Raw genomic sequence first — 23845 nt, forward strand, 5'->3', positions numbered from 1 at the left:
GAAACCAGAACTGCTGGTATCATCATGTTCAGCATACTACGTGTGCTGAGTTGAAAGACGCATTTAATACACTTTAGAAAGTGATCCAGAAACACAGGTGTTTTATTGTCGTTTTGGCACTTAAAGGTTTTTTTTTTTTAATTGAAGTATAGTTAATTTATAATGTTGTGTTAGTTTCAGGTGTACAGCAAAGTGATTCAGTTATATATATACATATACATATATATATATTCTTTTTGACATTCTTTTCCATTATAGGTTATTACAAGAAATTGAGTATAGTTTCCTGTGCCCAGTACGTCCTTGTTGTTTACCTATTTTATATATAATAGTGTGTATATGTTAATCCCAAACTCCTAATTTATCTCCCCGCCCCGCCCCCATCGCTATCCCCTTTGGTAACCATAAGTTTGTTCTCTATGTCTGTGAGTCTATTTCTGTTTTGTAGATAAGTTAAAGGGTTAAACTTCAGTTACGTGGGAAAACCACTTACGTGTAATTCCTCTATCTTGGGAGGTACTAGATATGACTAAAATTCCAACATGTAACTTCAATAACAAGCTCCAGATTCAGCCTCAAACACGGGTTTTCCCTTTGTTATAAAGTGGTTTTTTGTCTTGTAAAAACAGCCTGTTTGTTCTTTTAGGTCTGAGAAGTTTCCTATTTCTTTGTGTTCCTCCCGCACCTATGCACAGAGTCCCAAATCCACAAAGGCATATTATATCAGAGAGGGATGAAAACACAAAATAACATAAGCCATTTGCTAATTATGATAACCCAGCAAAGCATTGATAGAGATCTATTGAAACCATCTCTGGTATTTCTAAACATATGCATGTAGATATAAATCCACCAGGTATATTTGATTAACTATAAAAGTGAGACTTCGGAGACTGATTATCAAAGCCCACTTTACATTGAAAATCATTTCATTGGACACTAAAAACACTTAAATACAAAATTATAGAAATATGTCTAAATCTAGTTTCATAATAAACCATTTTAATAAATAATCCTATTTCCCGTGCATGAACATCATTTCTTCAGAGAAAAGCATTTCTCACTGTGACAGAAAACAATTTAACTAAGTAAAAAAATGAACAATTTAGTATGTACATAGCCAAGATAAAGTATGTCTTTATAAAATAGGAAATTTTACAGAGAAGAGAAATTAACTTAAGTGGTAGGAGGTAATATTGGATTTGTCTTCCTTAACTGAAGTATCTGTAATGGCAACATATTTAAAAACGGTGCACGGGCAAGGGCTCAGCACTTTCTGCCTGTAATAGTAAGTTTCTAAAGTGATGGATTTATTTTACATCTCCTCACTCATGATGTCAGATGTTTTCCTTCCGAAAATAACCTATAAATATTATAACCATTTATTATTGCCGGAAAAATGTCCCATATAAGCCCTTAATATTATTTACTTAATCTATTCATTTTAAAGCTGTGTGACAGCAGCAATGAATGACAGCTGATGGTGAAATAATTCTGCACTATGAGATCTATGAGATCTTAAAGAGTAGGGTTCTTGTTTTATCATCCTTGGACCCTCTATGCCTAGCACAGTATACTGGTGTACAGTAAGCACTCGTAAAAAAATGAACCTTTAGTATATATCTGATACCTTCAAGGCATTTAATCAGACTGATTCTTCGTCAATTTTCAAGAAAGTATTCTTTATAAAGCACATTTTGATGAAAGTCAAGAATGTTGAATGCATTTAATAATAACTGATAGCTAACATTTGTTGAGCACTTCATATGTACAAGGCTTAGCTAAGTGCTTTATAAAATACATTGATCTGTTAAATCCTAGCAACAACTGAGTTAGTATCCCCATTTTCCTGATGGACAACCTGATTCATAAGAGGTTAAGAAACTTGTCTATCATCACCATAAGGTTAGTATGTGAACGAGATGGGGCGCCAATCCAGGAAGAATCCATGCTTCTCATGGGTGTATTTGGCGAATTTCACAGGGTGAAACTCTGAGAAAACAGGTGGTTATCATGCACATCTTGTTCAAAAGATTAAGGATAAATGGGGTGGTCTAAAACAGGATAATTTGCTTTTAACAGAATTGTTGGCAAATTTTCCTATGGAACACTACAGATAAAATTTAAACCAGCAAATATCCATCTAAGAACTATTAATAAAGAGAGACAGGGCTTAATCCAAGCACATGCTGGAGACCACAGATATTTTAGGTCATGACCCACAGAATTTCACAAATAAAAGATGAAAAGTGATGGTCAACATTCAAGCTAATGTAGATGAAAAATCCCAGCAATAATGTGACTTATAAAGACAAACGCCTTTCACTGATTTCTCCCCTAATTACTAAATCTAAAGGCTTCTTCTAGGCTTTAACCTTTGTGCACAACCGACATTAGAGAACATTTCTTTTTTCTTGAGCCTCTCTCCTGACTTGGTTTCCACAGCAACAGTCTTTTATGGTCCTTTCATTTACGAAAGAGACACCTATATCAAACTTTAATGGAAAAAGTACGTATTATTACCACAGGGTACATTAGAGAATCTAAAGGCAAAGAGAACAGCTGAGTGTCACTAACACCTGGACCAGCCATTGGAAAGCCTTCAGGGTCAAGCCTATCAGAGCCTGTCTGTCTCTCCCTCAGCTGCTTCATGCCCACAGCCTCTGTCTTAGTCCGTTTGGACGGCTCTAACAAAATATCATCAACTCACTGTTTTATAAACAACAGATTTATTTCTCACAATTCTGGATGATGGAAGTCCAAGATCCAGATGTGGCAGATTCAGTGTCTGGTGAAGTCCCACTTCCTGCATCTTCTAGCTGCATCCTCACATGGCAGAAGGGGAGAGGGATCTCCCTGAAGTTTCTCTTATAAGACACTAATCCTATTCATAAGGGCTCCACCATCATGACGTAATTACTACCCAAAGGCCCCACCTTCAAATACTACCACATCAGTGATTGTTTCAACATATGAATTTTAGGGAGACACAAACATTCACCCACAGTTGACAGGTTTACAACTCTTCAATTCCACCCCCACTAGAGATTATCTCTGAATCCCAGCAATAAATTCCTGGGAGAGAGAATCTTGGTCCCAGTGTCAAGGAGGGAAGGATTGGGGGTCAGTACTCAGAGAAAAGGGATGATGTGGGCTACACAGATATCTCTAATGTTATTTATAACAAGGTATCTTCTCTGTGAGATTTCAAGGCTGATGCTCCTTTTCACTACACCCCGAAGACTGTCTTCACCTCTTGTGTTCACCTCTTCTCGGAGTTACCAAGTTCCAGTTAACTGTATTTCTATTCTGTCTCTCCTATCAGTCCCCTTCTTTTCTTCCCTTCAATGTTACTGTCACTTAAAGACTCAAAGACTTAATCATACAATACGGATGCCAAATTAGCTAAAATAAACTCCATACATATGAAGACAATATCACTTTACATTTACTGAGAATTTACTACGTGCTAAATGCTTATTAAAGTACTTTACATATATTAACTCATCTAATCTTGGTGGCGAGCCAGTTCATTAGTTAATGAACTTATCCCCATTTTCACAGTGGAGTAAACTGAAGCTCAGAGAGGTTAAGTAATGTGTCCAACATCACACAGCTAAGAAGTGGTAGAGCTGGGATTCAAATGCAAAGACGTCTGATTTCAGTGTCCAATCTCTTGGACACTACTCCTTGTGGCTTCTTTCCTCCCAGTGTTATTATGAAGCCCGACCATGATAATGAATGGCAAAGTGCTAAACAGACATTTGTCCTTGTGCTATGATAACGAATGGCAAAGTGCTAAACAGACATTTGTCCTTGTGCTATTGAGTCACGAGACTACTATCAGTAACTCACCACAGGTTGGTTTTGTAATTTTATTGTTAGATTTCCATATGCTTTCCTAGAATAATCTACCTCAACGTGAATAAAATTTATGGATTTTTAAAACACTTGTTCATTTTTATAAGAATGTCAAGAAACTAGGAACAAAGTCATTTAAAAATGACAGCAAATACCAAGACCAGACTATAAAGTAGCAACAATGCTAAAACTGGACTTTGGGTTCTCAAGGTCAATGGTGAAACTACACTTCATCCTATATTTACTTTTCAGGTAGAAACTTTCAGTGCTTTGAAAGAAAAGTGCTTCCAGAGAATCCACTTTAAATGATTGAAAAGTGATAAAATAAATGAGACTCTGATGAGATTCTGATTTATGAAGCACACCAATGACATTCAGTAGTAACTTCCACATGGCCTTGTTACATAAAAATACTCCCACAATTGGCCCTGTGGGGCATGACAGCACCAGCCAGGGATGATCTTTCAGGAGTCCTGAAATGATTATAGCAACTCAGTGCCACACAAATCTCTCAGCACGTCCCCTATCCCTTTTATTTATTTATTTTTAAAATCTTCATTGGAGTAGAGTTGTTTTACAGTATTGTATTCGTTTCTACTGTACAGCAAAGTGAATCAGCTATACATATACATATATCCCATCTTTTATGGATTTCCTTCCCATTTGGGTCACCACAGAGCATGGAGCAGAGTTCCCTGAGCTCTACCATAGGTTCTCCCATTAGTTATCTATTTTATACATAGTATCAATAGTGTATATACTATCCCTTTTAGAACTCCCCACATCATTAAACTTAACCAGATCATAAGTACTGCAAAACAAACAAAAACGATCTATCTAACTAAAGCCTGCATTGACTAATGCAAATACTGCTAAAATTCTTAGGTTCCACCATAAGAGATATCATATGATATTTGTCTTTCTCTGTCTGGCTTACTTCCCTTAGTATGATAATCTCTAGGTCCATCCGTGTAACACTTATATATGGAATCTAAAAAAAAAAATGATACGAATGAATTTACATACAAAACAGAAACAGACTCACAGACATAGAAAACAAACTTACGGCTACCAGCGGCAAAGGCGAGGGAGGGATAAATGAGGAGTTTGTGATTAACAGATACACACTACTATATATAAAATAGATAAACAACAAGGACCTACTGTAGAGCACAGGGACCTCTACTCAGTATTTTGTAATAACCGAGAAGGGAGAAGAATCTGAAAATATATATATATGTATGTATAACTGAATCACTTCGCTGTACACCTGAAACTAACACAACATTGTAAATCAACTATACTTCAATAGGAAAAAAATCTGAACAATATATTAAAAAAAAAACTGGAAAAAAAACGCTGCTAAATTCTTAACATTTGGTATAGTAAGAAGAGCACAACATACTAGGAATCCTTGGTTATGCCAACCACCTTTACTCCCTCAGGAGAACTCAAGCTTCCCACCTGTGCCCTTGGACTTCCCCTTGCATAGTTGCCAGGGCCTGCCGTAAAGAAGTACCACAAACTTGGCGGCTGAACACAACGGAAACTTCTTCTCATACAGTTCTGGAGGCTAGAGGGTGAGAATCAGGGTGTCAGCTGGGCCATGCTCCCTCTGAAGGCTCTAGGGGAGAACCTTTCCTTGTCCTTTCCTGTCTTCCGGTGGATGCTGGGAATCCTTGGCATTCCTTGGCCCGTGGCAGCATGCCTTCAATGTCTGCCTCTATCTCCAGCTTCCCATGGCCGTCTTCCCTCTGTGTATGTGTCTCTGTGTCCAGCAGTCCTTCAATTAGAGTCCACCCTAATGCAATAGGACCTCATTTTAACTTGATTACATTTACAAAGACCTTATTTCCAAATAGGGTCACATTCATGGGTACAGGGGGATTAGGACATCAGCATGTCTTTTGGGGGGACCCAATTCAACCCCTAAATACCTGCAAAACAAAGAGTGTGTACAATCATCGAAAAGAATTCCCTGAGCACCACAGTCCTCAGATCATTAATGCATTCATTGAGTTGCTCACGTCTTCACTTTCAATGGCATATGTCTTTAGCATTGGGGACCATTAATCAGAGCAACCCTAGTTCTGTATGACCAGCTGGGTGACCTTGGGCAGGTCACCAAGGTGCCCAGAGGCCCAGTTTCTTCCCAGGACTGTGGTGAGAGCTAAATTAGATAATATGTGAAAACACAGGTCTGGCTCGGGCACAGAGCAGACCCGCACTCTGGCCTCCCTGGCTTAAGGTTCCTCTTCCCACCTTTCCATCACCCCTGGGAGGGAGGGGCACACACCAGGGAGTATCCAGGAGTCCCCCTAACAATGTCGGGGAAGAATGAAGAGAGGCGGGCAGTGGTTTCAATTAAAATTCACTGTTTCTCTCAGAACAGAAGAAAGTAATAAACCAAGGCAGTAAATTACTGCTGTGGAATTAATGCCCAGATAAAAGAAATAAAAGGGAAATTTATGACCTTAATCAATCTCCTTTTTTCATATATACATATAACTCCATCATCTGCTTTATTTACATGACTCTATCACCCTCCCAAATAATTCTCAGTAATTTCCAGCAGCAGCTACGCCTGCAGCTGAGCCCCCAGGAGCAGGCTGGGTATCTATCGGAAATCTAGGAACACCGCCCCTCCTTCCCACTCCTTCTCAGTGGGCTAGAGGACATGGAGGAGCATGGAGGCCCAAGCAATACCGCCAGCCACACAGAATGAGCAGCTTACATCCCCTTGGGGAGGCGCCTCTGAGCCACCTGCATACCCAGGGTCGGTTCCCAGCCAGGCATCTCTTCCCTCCCGCTCCTGTCTGTTCAGTCTTCCCTCCCTTTTACCCAAGTTCCTCATACCTGCCTGGAATTCAATTTTATAAAAGTCAAGACCTGAAACTCTTTTTTTCCAAGTAACAGTCACATTAACTCAAAGATCCGAATCTGTTTCTCATGAATGCTGTTGCCTAATTTGCAGACCTGTCCATCGAAACGCGACTCAATTTGGGGGTCAAAGTTTTCTTTCCTATTACTGACGGTGGCACCAGTTAGCAAAGTCTTCGCCACCTATGGGGTATCCAAGGACGGTGATCTGAGAGACTGGTCTAAGGCCCCACAAATCTACCAGTTCCCTGGGGCTTCTAAATGAACACTGCATCCTTACAAGGGATGCCAAAGACCTCAGAGAGCCTTAATCTAGATACAGGACAGCAGACTCCCCAGCTGAGGGCAAAAGGATTTTTTTTTTTTCTTTTTCACTCCCTTTTATTCCAGGGAAGTAACAATCCTCATATTTATCTGTCAGAAGGCTGACATTAAGCAGGAACAGGATTTGGAGCTACTTAAGTATTTCAAGGGAATAAACTCTGGGACCCTCAAAATAACCCCTTGACGCTGTTTTCTGAAGAATGCTGTGAAAAACCGACTTTGATGAGAATTCTGTCCAAACACTCAGCGTTGAGAAAACAATAACTTCCTCCACTTTCATTCTGTTGGAAGTTTTGTTATTGTTTTGTTCTTTTTTCGCTAATGGATTTGATTTCAAATATTCATAAAGCCTTTAAAATACAAAGAACCTGGAGTGAGAGGGAAGTGAGAAGCAGCTTTGGATTTCTTCCCTTTTTATTTTATATCATTTTATTATTGTTAATAATATATATTTGCATCTGTTTCTATATATAGATATACGCACACAAGCACTTTTTGAAAATGCTAACAATACCACCACACCTCCCTAATTAGTTACTCATTTTGTAGGGTGTTTGGTTAAGGGCAACTGAAATAGAGTCTTGGAAAATATTCCACATTAGTTCGGTGGTTTTCAACAGGGGCAATTTTTACCCCAGGGGATGTTTGACAATATCTGGAGCTATTTTGGCTGTCACAACTAGGGGAAGGGGCACTACTGGCATCTCGTAGAGACCCAGAAATGTTGCTAAACATCTTATAATGCCTAGCACAGCTCCCAAAACAAAGACTGATCCAGTCCAAAATGTCGAAAGTATTGAAGTTGAGAAACTCTGAAATCGGTATTTACATTCACAACCAGCATTCAAAAAAAAAGAAAAAATCAAGCCACAGGAAGGCAGAGCCTCACTCCACTCTAGGTGAAAGCACGTTCTCCTTTGCAATGTCCCCCTCTGCACCCTCAGAACCCCCCAACCCCCAGTCCACACTTATGAGTTGATCAAATGGGGAAATGCACAGTCTCCCCAGTGACACAATGACAGTGCAGAAAAGTTCCCTTTGTCCTTGTTCATGTGAAGCACACTCACAGGGATGCAAAGGTCACTGCTGAATTTAAATAACCTCCTGTGATAAATCTGCATGAGGCCGATTTGTTCTACTGGACGCGTTGGATTAAATGAACACAATTTCATGTTCTATAGGACAAGGCCTCCTTTCATGGCTGAAAGAAGGAGCGAGGGTGATTTACAGTTTCATACGTACTTATTCGCTACATTATCTGCTTTGTGCCTGGACTTACGAATATCAACTCATCATCCCGCGGTCATTTCTACCCATTCAGGAGAATTCAGCTTTCCATTAGGAAAGAACAAGGAACAAGAGACTGTAACAAGAGATTTCTGCAATGTTCACTTGAAAGAAAAATCATCAATATTTGTCCCCTTGTCCTTCACCTTGTGTGTTTTTTTCTTTTTAATCTCTGATGTTATAACATAAAGCCAGGTCTCCTTCTGTTTTCCAGGAAAAGGTGGTTTGTTAAGCAGATTATCCCCAAACAGAGCTGGACATCAACAGAAGGCTTAGCTTACTTATGATACCAGATTATTTTTAAGCACCACTCTCTTATGAGCCATCGCTCTTTTTATAATGATAAACTAATATCAAATGTTTGTTGATTCATTAAAGTATTCCTGAATTCCATTTAGCAACAGATTCTGCTTAATGTTATATATTTGGAAACAAGAGAAGTGTATCCAAACATTAATATAACCCAGATTTTTTATTAACCACAAGTCTTAGGTATCACAATGTTTTTGCTCATGGACCATGAAAGAGACAGGATTTTCATTTTTCTCTACTTCATACACCTGAAACTAACACAACGTTGTAAATCAACCACACTCCAGTAAAATTTAAAATAAAAGAGTGTATGGATAAATTACAAAGTTGGCTACCTTGTCCTCAGGTCATCTCTCAGCACTGTGTTACCTCCCTCTTTCGTTTCTCTTTGGATACTGAAGTCTAGAGTCTTGCTAACCTAGTTTTCAGCAATGTCAGCATCACATAGGAACTTGGTAGAAATGCAAATGATTGAGCTCCATCCAGGAATCCATAGTCTAACAAGCTTGCCAGTCGATCATCATCATGCTGAAATGTGGTCTAGATTTTTCTCTCTGTTACTCCTCCAGGTAACACTTACTGGCTTCGTCTTATACCGTACACTGAAAGGCAAGCTGATATTATTTATTTATTTGTTTGTTTGTTTGTTTATTTTTGGCCACACAGTGTAGCAGGCTGGATCTTAGTTCCCCAACCAGGGATCGAACCCATGCATGCCCCCTGCAGTGGAACCAGAAAGCATGGAGTCTTAACCACTGGACCGCCAGGGAAGTCCCAAGCTGCTATTATTTAGAGTTGGTTAAAAAACTAATGACATCCAATATTTTAATAAGTTATCCCTCCTCTTTGTATAGGGAAACAATGTCTAAGCCCAAGGGAATCAATCGTTAAGGTTAGGCTTTGAGGTATTCCTACAGCACACATGCTTTTGAAGAGGTTCACTTTCTGTCAGCTCCCCTGAGAAGAAGAGAGGGCAGCAACTCTTCCTACACATAAGTATGCTTTGGTCAGGTTAATCCCAAGAGGCTCACACAAAGTGAAAGCAAGCTGAGCTTCACCTCAGCTCAAATACAGGTGGCAATGCCAGCGGTCAGAGCATGGACCAAAGGGAGACATCACAACTGCAGGAAAGAATTTAGAAAGCCCATGCCCTGGCTAGTCAACCGTCAAAAGGTCTGGATTAAGTAAGGCTCACTTCCAGAGACACAGGCTCTCAACACAGCATACCCTAATCCTGGATCTATGTTTAACAGAGGCAAAGGAAACAGAGGCAAAACTAGGTATGGTTTTTCCCTCTAAAAAGTTATTTTATTAGGCCTCTCAAAAGGAAGATATAAGACCCAAGGCTTTTAAAAATCTAAATATCATCAAACAAGAATAAAAGAGATGTGCATAGTTGCTACTTCTAATGTCTTCCAACACTCCAGACATTTATGAGTCTTTTAAAATTCCTTTCCTAATGATATAAAGCCTCTCCAACTAGCTCAAGTAGCAATGGATGGGCTTTCAAGGTCAGCTTAACTTGTTCAGTCCCTGGGTAATTTTCTCGCTTCTCTCTTTGCAGACTGACCCATTCTTCAGGGCCCATTTCAGGGGTCTGCAAAGTCCTCACACCATCCTCTCCTACTCCAGCTGGCACTGAACTCTGCCCCACCCAGACATGTTATCCTGTTCACTCACAACTTATATTCCACAGAGTTCGACCATTTATTTTTTATAAACTGCCTTACATTCTTGCTAAAGTGCGTAGTATGTGTGATGGCCCTATTTTTCCCATGAGCATAAATTCCCTGAATGCAGTAATGTCTTATACTTCTGTTCTATCACCCATCCCACCGATACCTGGGGTCTAGAACAGCAGTGGCACACAGTAGTGCACAATACACTTTATAAAACCCCATGGAAGGTTCCAGTGCTACACACTGATTAGGAAGGAAAGACATCACCGCCTTTCAAGTATGTCTCGTTTGCAGTAACATGGCTATACCTAGAGATTATCATACCAAGTGAAATAAGTCAGAGAGACAAATATCATATGATAGCACTTATATGTGGAATCTTAAAAAAATGATACAAATGAACTTATATTACAGAACAGAAGCATAAACATAGAAACAAACTTATGGTTACAAAAGGGGAAAGGGGGGGATAAATTAGGAGTTTGGGATTAACAGATCCACATTACTATATATAAAACAGATAAACAACAGGGTCCTACTGTATAGCACAGGGAACTATATTCAATATCTCGTAATAACTTATGATGGAAAAGAATCTGAAAAAGAATATATATATATATATGTATGTATAACTGACTCACTTTGCTGTACACCTGAAACTAAGACAACATTTTAAATCAACTATACTTCAAAAACAAAGACAGTGGGGTTCGGGAGAAGTGCGCTTGCACCTCACACAAACTTGACTCTAGTGGGGAAAACAGGATGATTAATAGTAATAAAAACAACAATATTTATCGAGTGCTCCAGTAAATGCTGGCATGCTGGCGCTGTGCCAAATGGTTCCCATACCACAGACATGACTACAATAAACATTCTGAAATCCTAGAGGAACTTCCCACACCTGTTCCCCAATTCAGCCTGGATGACCACTCAGCAGCCAGCTTGGATTTCGATACAAGTGCTGGAAGGAAGCATTTAAGTTCCTGCTCACGCAGAGAGACAGGTGAACACCAGCCTGCCGGGTGTCTCCCGCTCAGAACACGTGGGTAGGACTCCCGTCACTGACTAGCTAAGGCCCGCGCATGCCGGAAGTTGCCTTTGATTGAAATCACCTGTTCAGCCTGGAATTAATCAAGGGTTCTCTGTACAGGCCAGAAAGGACCTCAGAGCATTACAGCTTTTGTTTTCCTTCTTAAGCCACAGGAATTACTAAAGAAAGTCCACAGACTACTGACTCTAAGTGATTTTAGGTCTGGTAGGAAAAAAAAAAACAAAACAGTTCTTTAGGTAGAGAACAGAGAGTTCATTAGAGAAATCTCTCTCCCTTTCTGGGTCCCGGATATTTTTTATCTGCTGCAAGCTGTGGACCCTAAGTATTGACATTATTCGAGTTCACATTAATCATGTTAATCTTTATTTATTATGTAGCACATTGCCAAAGCAAAATGGAACTCTATAAATTTCGGCTCTACCACAGAGGAAGGAACGAAAGGTCAGTTTACCACAGTCCACAACCAGTGGAAAAAATCTAAAGCATAAATATTACCTAAATATACCAGTTAGGTACACCTCCCCCTTCATTCCTGAAAAATGTTACATTAACATAACTATTGCAGACAAAGGACTTTAGAGAGACAGGAAGTGTGCCAAAAATTAAACCATCTCTTTGGAGAGCTTGTTGAATCGGATGGAAATTGCTCCATAGGCAGCATTATATTTAGAGCAACAAGCTTAACAAGGGTTGCACCAGGCTCGTGCTTCTGCGAATCTCAATAGAAATAAGAATAGTAATAACATGATTCTTCTAGAACTTTGTAGTTCACCAGTGGCCTTCAAACATATCATGAATTCAGACTTCGTGAGCAACTCGTATGAAGCAAGGTCATTTTCATTTTCTAGATAAGAATCTGAGGTCCGAGGAGATTAACTGATGTGCCTGTAATCAGAGTTACAGCAATCAGGATGGGGTATCAACTTTCTTTGCACAGTTTCACTGTGCCAGGCACCGTGGTAAGCATTTTACTTGAGGACCACTTTATGCCTTGCAACTATCCTTTCTCACTAAAAACCGAAGTTCAGAGAGGTTCAGTAACCTGCCCAAGCTCACAGAGCCCACAGAGTGTCTGATTTAGTCTATGTTTTCCCTGCTGTGTTTGATGGTGTTTCCCAGTTAGGAGTGCAGAGCAAGGGTTTGAAAACCAGGACTTCTAATCCCAAATGCTACCCTCCTCCATGAAACACTCCCTAACTACCACTCTTGCCCACCCCATATTGAGTGAAACTCCTCTACCATAATCAATTATTGCAACCTTTCACTCTATCATAAATATTTGTCAGTTTAGTAATTTCACGTACCTTGGGTCCCTGATAGGCTTGGGCCATCTCTTAAGTTTATAACTCTCTCTATAAGATCCTGTTTGGAAACTAGTAGGCACAATAAAGGCTTGGTGAATGACTAAATGGATAAACAAAATCCAGTGTTTTCTTGTTGTGTGTCTGAGAATTACAAAGTGTGCTATATGTTCCTTTTAGACTATTAGAAAAGTTGGTCTAAAATGTCATTCCTGGCACAAATCCTTTTTAAAAATCTACAGCTAGGACAGAGAAATTATACATATGATCAAGGCTCTTATGTAATACAGTCCAAATTTCGATAATACAGGAATTTCTGAAAATCCAAGGGCAAACTTTTCAAAGCTAGATAAAAGACAGCTTTAGTTTCATGAGTCTCCATGTTCTTCTCTGCAAATACTGCGTGGTCTATGGTCTTCACTTCCAGTCCAAATTCTTCCCTGTGACATTTATTCTTTCTTTAATTTCAGCCATGAGTGGAGGAAGGGACCAGTTGACATTGCCCTTGTGCAGTGTCCTTTATAAAAGAGGGTGCTGGGTTCACTCTTACTGACTCAAGTGCCAATGGAATCAAGAGGGAGGATTCGGAATATGACTTAAGACTGGGGTGCTTCAGGCTCCACAGGGGCTGTGAAATGTGAAGACATCTATGCCCTCAACTTCTTTCCTGTGACTTTTTTTGTCTTTGTTCTTTTTCCCTCTTGACTTTCTCAAGTATCTGAATTCATTTCTCTGTCACCATATTACACAGAGCTCTTGGCTACAGTGAGAAAGTGAATCAGGAGGGTGGGGGTCCTCACGTGCATGGGAGGCTCCCCGTACTTAACTGGGTGCTGAAAGGATGGGCGTGGCTCCAGTTCTCTGAGTCTTCTCCTTCAAGTTCAAGGACGCCTGAATCAGACACTGATAGCTGATGACCACTCTCTGTCTTCTAATGAAATTAAAGTCAGATCCTGATTCAACACTATTCAAATGCTAAACTCTGCTTAACAAAATGACTGACCCACTCATAATTAGAAAAAAAATCAATAGTTTCAAAAATTCCCTTGGCATTCTCTTTAAATTATGTTAATGGGAATCTGGCATTTATAAAACGCTTGGCATCAGTTATATGTTTCTACTTGAACAAACATGAGCAGGAGAAATAACTATCAACTCGATCAGTACTTTGTTAGGAAAGTGGGGCATGTCCCAACCAACAAACGTCAATCACCTAGCCTAACTTTTGACCAATATCAACTCACCCAGAGTGAGATAGCTATAGTATCTTTATTACATTCTTCTAAATTTCAGTTAATTAAAACTCTATCCATCACAACTCTGAGTGTTTTACCTGCTTGTTCAGACCTAAAAGAAGGCAAATCACAAGAAAGCAACAAACTTCTGAGATTTACTCTGCAAAGCACTTTTTTCCAGTGTATGTACTTGTCTCAGAATGCATTCAACCAAACTCCACACCTGCCCTTTCTGGTCCTTAGTCAACAAGTTAAGTTTTCCTTGCACTCTCTAGAAACTTTTTGAGCAAAAACCAAGAAAATTAAAATGTGTATGTTTTACGTAAAGATTTAGATACTGCAAGTTCTACTAAACATTGACATTTCATTGATGGGTAGTACAGAAATCACAAAACATCTGGGGCTTAAAGTTAAGGCTTTAAGGAGATTATTTATGGCATGCTGGACTAAGGCCAAGCAAGGGAGAAGTTCCTAGAAAGAGAGGTGTGACAAAGCCAGCTACCCACGGAACCCAGCATGGCCCAGGTTACTCTCTCCCAAGATCGAGAAAGGGGGCAGCTGGCTCTCTGAATGGCTTAGGAGCCATGTTTTACAATTATGAGTAAAGCAAATCTAAGGCTTCCTGTGAAAGCCTCTGATCTCTATTAGATCACTTCACCTCAATGTCAGTTGAAATGAAAACATACCAAACCAGAAAGGTAAAACGCTCACCTTTTCAAGCAATTCCCAGAAAGGAGGATGCTGTTCTCCACACAATAAAATAAATAAGAGGGTGTAGCAAGTGTCAGACTCATGAATTTAAAAGGTGGACTAACAACTAAAAAAAGTCGTGCGAGCATTCCCTTACCTGTTTTGATGTTGATGGCAAAAAAGTTCTGAGGATTCCCACTTGTAATCCTGTACGTCAGTTTTTCACTGGAACTAGAGTCAGGGTCCTCAGCCTGGATCTGAATGACAGATACATCCTTCGGAGAGTTTTCCATGACAACAGGATAATAAATAGGTTCAGAGGTCAGCGGGGCGTTGTCATTCACGTCTTCAATTTCAATGTAGACCTCAATCGTGGAATAGAGTGGAACAACGCCCCGATCTGTGGCGTACACCGTCAGCCAGTATGACCCTGTTGTCTCTCGATCAAGGATGTCTGCAGTAGAGATGACTCCTGAGAGAAAGCAAGGAAAGTGTAACTGCTATAGCAAAACAGGAAGACATTAAGTCAATCACCCCAAACTGAGGACGGCTGTGCTAAGTGATCTCGGCATATGAAAAAAAAAAATCCATCACACAAAATTAAATGAAGATGCTTCTTTTTACATCAGAACACTATTTTCTGCAAAACTGTACTAACCAGTTCTTCTACCATTTGAGAAGTATAATTACATTCACAAGTACTTTATTTGAATTTCGGGGATAGACGTATCTACACACACACACACACACACACACAAACCCACGAGACAGTTGGGAGCAATGGGAAGAGAGTGGGCCAGAGGTCAAAACACTTCCCATGATGCATGGGAAAGCAGTGCGCTATCACATCAAAATTTCCATTTGACCTGATATCGAATTGATTTCCTATGCAACAAAGAGCTTTCCCGGGATACATTATTTTGTCTGTTCATTCACAAAAATGAAAAAGACCTTTCAAGTGTTCTTTTGCCTGTTAGGATAGAAACTATTTTGCATGCAAAAGTCCAAACCCCCTTGATACTATTTCTCTACAAATCTAATGTCACAGTTATTCCAAAAGAATCAGAGAAGCCGTAAGCCGTACCAACATACTTTCTGAATGAGCTCTAGCCCCCTCAAGAACTCTACAGAGGGCACTAAATAAACTCTAAGCCACTTTGAGGGATACTCAGGGACAATCATTTTAAATTAGGAGCAGAAAAATGGCCAGTCTGCTCCCTTCCACCTTTCCCATTTCATGGTTGAAACAAGCACCAACCAGGAAATCAAACATCTGACAGAAAAGCCAAAGAGAAAATGCTGTGCTCCTGAATATCTTTACAGCCCTCACCCAAACCACCAAGGCTATAGAAACTTACTACAGAAACTCTTAAGTACTTTCCACTGTGATGGGAAAACTCTGGGATTCAGCTTATAAAATCTCTAAAAGTAGTCAGGATACACATGGAAGGCGTGTAATTCATGTAAACCTTTATACCATAAAAAAGATCCATGGAAGGAGTCAAGAAGCACTTCTCCAGTTCTGACCTGAATCTTATATCCTCTGTACTCCTGTTGGATTAGGCACATAATATGGCCTGTAGATCTTGCATAAGCAAACTTCCAAGTATAGCACCTGGGAGGGAGGAGGGCATCTTTCCAGAAACAGGCCAGAAAAGTGAAGGTTGCTTGTAATTCAGAACAGCTATACGATTCAAAGGGAGATCGCCCAACTGATGTTGAAGTTTCAGTTCTAAAGTTATCCACCAAATAACTCTGTAAGCTTTATAATTCTCTCTTATAATGAGGGCATCAAGTCTCAAATGTGAGTACGTAACTTGTCCAAGCTCACACAGCTAGTTGCAGAAGAACCCAGATCTGTCTGCCTCGAATGCTCCAGTTTCAACCTAGACTCCATGACCTACTACCTCTTTGACCCTGTACAAGGTGTTTGAACCAAGCAAGCCTAGTTCTATCACCCATATCTCAGTGCTGTGGTGGCAATCATGTAACTAAATGTATGCCGAGAGTTTGGCAAAATGCTTGCAACACAGTAGATGCTGAGTATATGATAAATCAATATGAATCAAAAGCAATACCCAAAGCCTTGTAAATAGTAACCACCCCCCAAAGCAAGGAACAATCTTGAGAGGAGACAAGTTTGCGATGGAAAGTCTTGTTAGATATTTTTTTCTCCTCTGGTCATGCGGCATATTGTTGCTTGATCTTTGTGACTTGCCCATGATACCTTTTCATAAAATATCTGGCCTGTTTGGGGAACAGCAAAGTCAGTCCATTAAAAAGAGAACTTAAGAAGGAACAAAATCAAAGAAGTTAGGTCAGCTTTGTCTGTACCTTGCCTGATTACCTACCATGCACACACGCACTTGTGCGCATGCACACAGATTTGTAGTCACAGAATTGCTCTGGGATCCCTGGAAGTCACTTAAATCCCTTTTCTTGGACCTGTCAAACTGGGACAGGCTTTGGACATTAAATGATTTTGAGAAGTCCTTGGATGAAAGGCATCCACTAATGCAAATTAAAATATATGGGTGGAATTTTACTCTATTTTTTAATGAAACATCAGATATGTCCTCTAGAAATTAAAATTCTCTCCCATTACGATAAAATATGTCTATGGCTATATTTACTCATTAAGTAGAAGTGCAAATGAGTATCTTGGAACATAAGTGTTCAGGCTTCGCTCTCATGATCCAAAAATTTGAGGACAAAATGAAAAGAAGGACTCTGAAATGTGTTGACAATTATTATAAGATTCATCCAAGGCTCCATATTAACTATATTAAACAACCAATGCCCAGTGATAGCATTTTCTCACTTTCTTCAGTGCTTCACAGATAATTATGATCCACGTGGTCACAATTAAAAATGTAAATTCACATGAGCTTTTCTATCAAGCAAAAACTCACTTCTGAGGTTGCCCAAAGACTACCAAAATCATGTTATAAGCCCATAGCTTTGTAACAACTACCATGCATTCTTTATTACTCTTTTTCAATTGAGGCATAATTGACATACAATAAACTATACACATTTAAAGTAAACAATCGGTGTGACTTCCCTGGTGGTCCAGTGGGTAAGACTCCACGCTCCCAATGCAGGGGGCCAGGTTCAGCCCCTGGTCAGGGAACTAGATCGCATGCATGCCGCAACAAAGAGTCAGCATGCTGCAACTAAAAGATCTCGTGTGCCGCAATGAAGATACGGCATGCCGCAACTAACACCCAGTGCAGCCAAAATAAATAAATAAAATAAATTTAAAAAAATAAAATCCTCTACAATTTCTCTAAAAGAATTTAAAAATAAACAATTTGTAAGTTTTGACACCCATGAAACCATCACCACCAAGATAAAAAATGTGACCATGACTTCCGAAAGTATTCACCTTCCCGTTTTTAATCTAATTAAAATGCTCTCAAATATTCCTTACCCACAGACAACCAGATTAGCTTTGTCACTACAGACTAATTAGCATTTTCTAGAATTTTACAGAAACGGAATGATACAGTATGTGCTCTTTTTTGTCTGGCTTCTTTCACCCAGAATAATTATTTCTGAGATTCATCCATGTTGTTGTACATTTAAAAATACAACAGACCTTCTAATTTCTGAGTAGTATTCCATTGCACGCATATAGCACAATTTTTTTTAAACATTGACTTGTTGGACATTTAGGTTGCTTTCAGTTTTTAGATATTATCTAAGTATCTAAGAAATCTTTGCCTATCCAAGGTCACAAAGATTTTTCTCCTATGTTTTCTTCCAGAAGTTTAAAGTCTTAGGTTTTACATTTATACCTATGATGAATTTTGAGTTAATGTTTGTATATGGTACAAGCTATGGACCCAAGCTCATTTTTTCATATGTAGATGTTCATTGTGCCAGCCCCATTTGTTGAAAAAAACTTTTCTCCACTGAATTGCCTTTGCATCTTTGTTGAAAATCAATTGACCATATAAGTATGGGTCTACATTTGGACTCTCCATTCTGTTTCATTGATCTATTTGTCTATTTTTATATCAATATCACACTTTCTTAGTAATTAGAAATAATTATTTCTTAATAATTTCTTAATAATTAGTAATAATTATTACTTAATAATTTCTTTCTTAATAATTATTTCTTAATAATTTCTTCATAATTAGTCTTGAAGTCAGGAAGTGTAAGTCTTGCAATTTTGCTCTTCTTTTTCAAAGTTGTTTGGGTTATTCCAAATCCTTTGTGTTTCCATATGAAGTATAGAATCAGCTTTAGAATCCATATGAAATTTAGAAAAACCTATTTGGATTTTTACTGGGATTATAATGATTCTATAAATCATTTCGGAAAGAACTGACATCTTAACAACTTTGAGTCTACCGATCCATGAAAATGGTATATCTCTCTATTAATTTATGTTTTCTTTTATTTCTCTAAGCAATGCTGTATAGTTTCAGAATACAGATCTAGCACATCTTTTGTCAAATTTATCCCTAAGCATTTCATATTTTGATATTATTAGAAATGGCATTATTATTTTAATTTCAATTTTAATTGTTTGTTGTTAGTATATAAAATACAACTGATTTTTGTATATTGATCTTGTATGTTGCAACCTTGTTATACTCACTTATTAGTTATTACAGGGTTTTTACAAATTCCATAGGGTTTTCTACATAGATGATCATATTATCTCCAAATAGGGACAGTTTTACAACCACTATTATCACCTATACATTCATGACTATTTAATCATTGTGTGCTGGGATTATGATAGGTGCAATAAATGCATTCATCATAAAATTTTCTAAACCCATCATTCATTCAGCAAATATTTCTTAGTGCCAAGCACTCATGTGGTAGTTACTATTTTTATCACCATATTACAGGTAAGGAAAGAGATTTAAGTTAAGTAACTTATGAATGATCACTCAGCCAGTAAACAGAAGATCCCTTTCTCAAACATTGGTCTGTCAAACTTGAGACTGGTTGTTCACCAAAACAACATTCTTTTCTTTTCTTTTTTAACATCTTTATTGGAGTATAATTGCTTTACAATGGTGTGTTAGTTTCTGCTTTATAACAAAGTGAATCAGCTATACATACACATATATCCCCATATCTCATTATTGCCTTTTTAATCCATATAGACATCAGACTCACATAGTATTTTATGTCCAAAGAAATTCTTTTTTCCCCTCTGTTAGAGAAGTGTCATTAATTGGGCAAACAGTATTGAGTTAATACGATACTTTCCTATTTGACTTCTCCAAATTGACTGTAGAAATCATAAAAAGGTACTTCTTGGTAGAATATAAAAACACAATCACAACAGTACTGATTCTCTGCAAAGAGAGTCTTTTTTTGATTTATCAAAATATGCAGAACATAAATGTTTGTGACATATTCGTAGTCTGTTACCTAACACAGTCCTGGAGAGTTTATCCCCAGAAAAGAGTCTCCTTCCATCTGCCTGTTAGAGAAAGTACATTCTACAAGGAGAGTATCTGGTTGCTTAATCACTGTGGTCTCACTGCATACAACAGTGCCTGGCATGTAGCAGACACTCAAAAAATGTTCATGTATGAATTTAAATCCTCACACTGAATCAGCAGTAGGTTAGTTTGCATCACTGATGAGATAAGTCAGCCTCACTGAATCAGATCTGGAAGGGACTTCGAAGATCAATAGGTATAACCAAACCCCTAATAATCAATAGGTATATGCTCCCACATGATGCCTGACCCAGCACCCAGCCTCTGCTCTGAGTTTGGTGACAGGGCCCTCATCATTTACTAGGGAGTTTCAGCTAATGCAGAGTTCTTCACACTGAGGCAAAACTTCAGTCTCTCTAATTTGAATGTTTTCCTAACTCACATCCTAGAATAAAATAGAACAAGTCCGCAAACCACCAGTCACCCGTGATAGCTCTTCAAATATCAAAAAATGACCCTCTCCATGGTTTTTCTTCTCCAGTCTAAGAATTTCTTCCCATGTGCCACATAGGCTTCTATACTCTTCTTGTCTCTGCTCTGAACCAAGAATGAGCAACTAATAAATCTTATTTAAAGAATAAACCATCCACAGTGAGCTTCTAGCAAATTTCAGGGAGCGCTGCTCAGTAGAAAGAACTCAGATGGAATATTCCGGATGGAGATACATCCTTACCCTCTTTGCATTTTCACCTATCACAGAAATGCTCAATGTGGATTCAGTTGAGATGCCAAATTTATGCTGATATTCATGAAAATAAAAAAAATCTTTAGAAATACAGTTGGGATTTTTTATTTTTGAGACGGCTTATGTTTATAAAACTTTTCTTTTCCTGTTTCTTTTTTACTTGCTGAATAATTCTAGTAGCAGACTAGAATTATTTGAGAAACCTAATATTTAATGGTATAAGCAGATACACAAACAGTACTTATTTATTTATTTATTAGAACTGTGCACAGCTTGAAATGGAATTAGTTGATCCCAGCGTGAAGCACATGTTAGCTGTAATTGTTCTTTCTTATTCACAAATATTAGAAAAACTATATGCACCTTGTTCTCATAGAATAAGCCCTAAATATTGGAGATGAAAGGAAAAAAATGTATGGAGCTGTTCAAATCAGATGACCATCACACACTGGGTTCTTCAATTTACCTTTTTTCCAGCCATATCCCCATATGTGGCACCCAAAGTCTCAAATGACATCTTGCCCCCAAAGAATGGCAACCAAATACCCACAACAGCTCTAAAACGACCTGTCAACAAATGGTTCAGGGAGTGCTTTGGAGGCTATGGGCCCATAACATGATGAAAATCCCTCTGCCAGGATAAGTACTATAGATTCTGAGGCAGTTAAAAAAAAGACAACAAAATTTTAAAAACACCCTGGTCGCATATTCTTTGTAGATACCTCTAATAGACGTTTACTTGTTTACTTGGGCATATATATTTAATTCTTATTCCCAATCAGTCAAAATATTAACTCCCGATTCTCAGTGCATTTATAATTTGTATTGACTTTTTATTTTGAAATAATTATAGTCTAACAGGAAGGTGCAAAGAAATGGACAGGAGTCCCTGGGCAACCTTCTTCACCCAGCTTCCACCAATGTTAACATCTACATGTATTTTTAAATTGCTTATTTCTTCAAGAATCAAACACTTACTACATTTATTTCTGAGAGAATATGAGTTCTTTCATGGGCTCCATAACCCCTTTTAGCCAACCCTTGCTTGCCTTTATTTAGGAGGATCACACAGATACTATTTTTCTTGCTTTTCCTATTCATCCCCAGACTTGTATAAAGCTCTTATTGCCTTAGGAAGGATCACTGTTCTGAGCAGAGTGTGGTGATAATTAAGGGAAGAATGGGGATTTTATCCTCATAGGCCCAACCCAGGGTCAGTCCACGCACACCCATGGTCATATCTATAACTGTTACCACTCTGAAATATACTGAAATCAGCTAAAATGGGATGAACCAAGATGCATAGAGCAACTGCGGGTGGAGAAAATCTTAACTTAGATGTTTAAAATGCTTCAAATACATTTTAGCGTACACATATTATATATGCATATGCTTTTATATACTTTATATATCACGTATTTGACACGTCATATATTTAAATAGATAATTTAAGGCACTTTTTAAATCGGGAATTTTAAGTGAATCACCCAGCTAATCAAGTGGCAAAGTCAGGCCTGGAATCTGGAGCTGTGAATCGGAGTATACACTCTTTTCATTACTGGAGTTGCCCGCTGATTTATCCACATGTGTCCATTATCATGAAAAAGAAGGCAATTCCATGCCCCTGTGCTCCTCACAGTGGGTTGGTATCAGCTCTTTAGTAACAGGAAATTCAATAGTTTCATTACTTTCCTCCATTTCTAAAAGCTGCTGCAAGATATTATTCCGAATCCATTTTTATATCTTCTCAGAAGGTTCTCAGTTGTTGGAATGGTTTGAGACCAGGAGAATTAGAAGACCGAGTCTTCCTTAAATATCCAGTACTCCTTTGCTTCTGTACGAAGGAGTCTGCACGTACTGCTCCTTCAGCCCCTGTGTCCCCAAACCAAACCTCCTTCTCTGTTCTTCAAGGAGGTTTCAGATTCAGAGAACACCCCTCACCCAGCCAGCCAGGGGGTCTGGGGTGTCCCCCATCTGCCTTTATCTTAGCACTTTATTTTTGTCCCTTTCCCAATCTACGACAAGCTCCCTATGGGTAGAGACCATTCTATCTTGTTTTTCTCTATTCTAGGATGGTGGCTAGAAATTTGGAACACTCTAAATGTTGAATAAATGAATGAAGGATAACATCATAATATTTGGTAAATGCAGGCAAGTTGGGATGTCTGGCTCTTTTACAGACAAGCATTCTGACGCATAGCTACATTAGGAAAAACAAAATGAGTCATCTAGCTACCCTGTTAGCCTGTGATCACTAGGCAAAATAAAATGGGATAGACTGAGCTTGTCATTGATTTTAGACCTCTCTAGCGTATATGCAGAACCGATAGTTAAGTGGCTCTGAAAGTCAACTCTCCATCTGTGAATTATATCCTATGTGATAAAGACAATTTTCTTAAAAACCACGTCCAGTTTTGAGTTGTCCCTTTACTACCAAGAATGAGGATGGTGTCATGGTAACATCTTCAAGGCTTAAAGCCAAGATGCAGCTTGATGAAGACATCAGTTGATTTTATCATGCACTTAAATGCTGCACTGCCCACAGGCACACACCACAGGCAGCCAGAATTAAAGCCCCGGGCCTCCAGATAGAGAACCAGCAAGGTGCTCTCTCTCTGGCCTCTCATCCACTGATTCTCACCCGACACTTTTGTTCTACTCTGTTCCCTCCTCTTCATGCCAACTCCTACTGATTAGCTATCTTTCATCTTTGCAGAAGGAGAAGAAAGCATCCACAGCACAGTCGTGGGGAACAATTATGTCCTGAAATGCAAGCCGCCTTCATTCCGTGTTATTTCACAAGGCTCAAAGCTGGAGAGCTGCACATTAGATTAAGGTGAAAGGCTGCAGGCTGAATTCAAGCTTTTATTTGGAGTTAATGAAAACGGACAGCTCTCCTTGTCTGTTTGGGACCCAGAAATTCTAAAACTTAGCTGCGTGCTCGAAAGCTTCGCGTGAAGTTCCGTGCGCTCAGTAAACATACACTTGGTATTTGATTTTTTTCTTAAAGGCAAACTTTTCGGGACCTGTTTTCAATGGACTCAAAATGTACACCTGTGC

General features: G+C 38.9%; 1 protein-coding gene across 10 annotated transcripts in view; it reads right to left on the reverse strand.

Moving 5' to 3' along the window:
- FAT3 (FAT atypical cadherin 3) overlaps nt 1-23845 on the reverse strand; it is a 717656-nt gene that overhangs the window by 386384 nt on the left and 307427 nt on the right. For 9 of the 10 annotated variants that reach the window (XM_082409857.1, XM_082409858.1, XM_082409852.1 and 6 more), the window contains one exon: nt 14781-15095. In XM_082409857.1, the coding sequence (XP_082265983.1) occupies nt 14781-15095 (315 nt within the window). Of the gene's footprint in view, nt 1-3796; nt 5663-14780; nt 15096-23845 lie in introns of those variants that run through there. The other variant, XM_082409860.1, reaches the window with a different exon arrangement.

This window comes from Balaenoptera physalus (genome assembly GCF_965194825.1).
Source record: "Balaenoptera physalus genome assembly, chromosome: 10".
Classification (NCBI taxonomy): domain Eukaryota; kingdom Metazoa; phylum Chordata; class Mammalia; order Artiodactyla; family Balaenopteridae; genus Balaenoptera; species Balaenoptera physalus.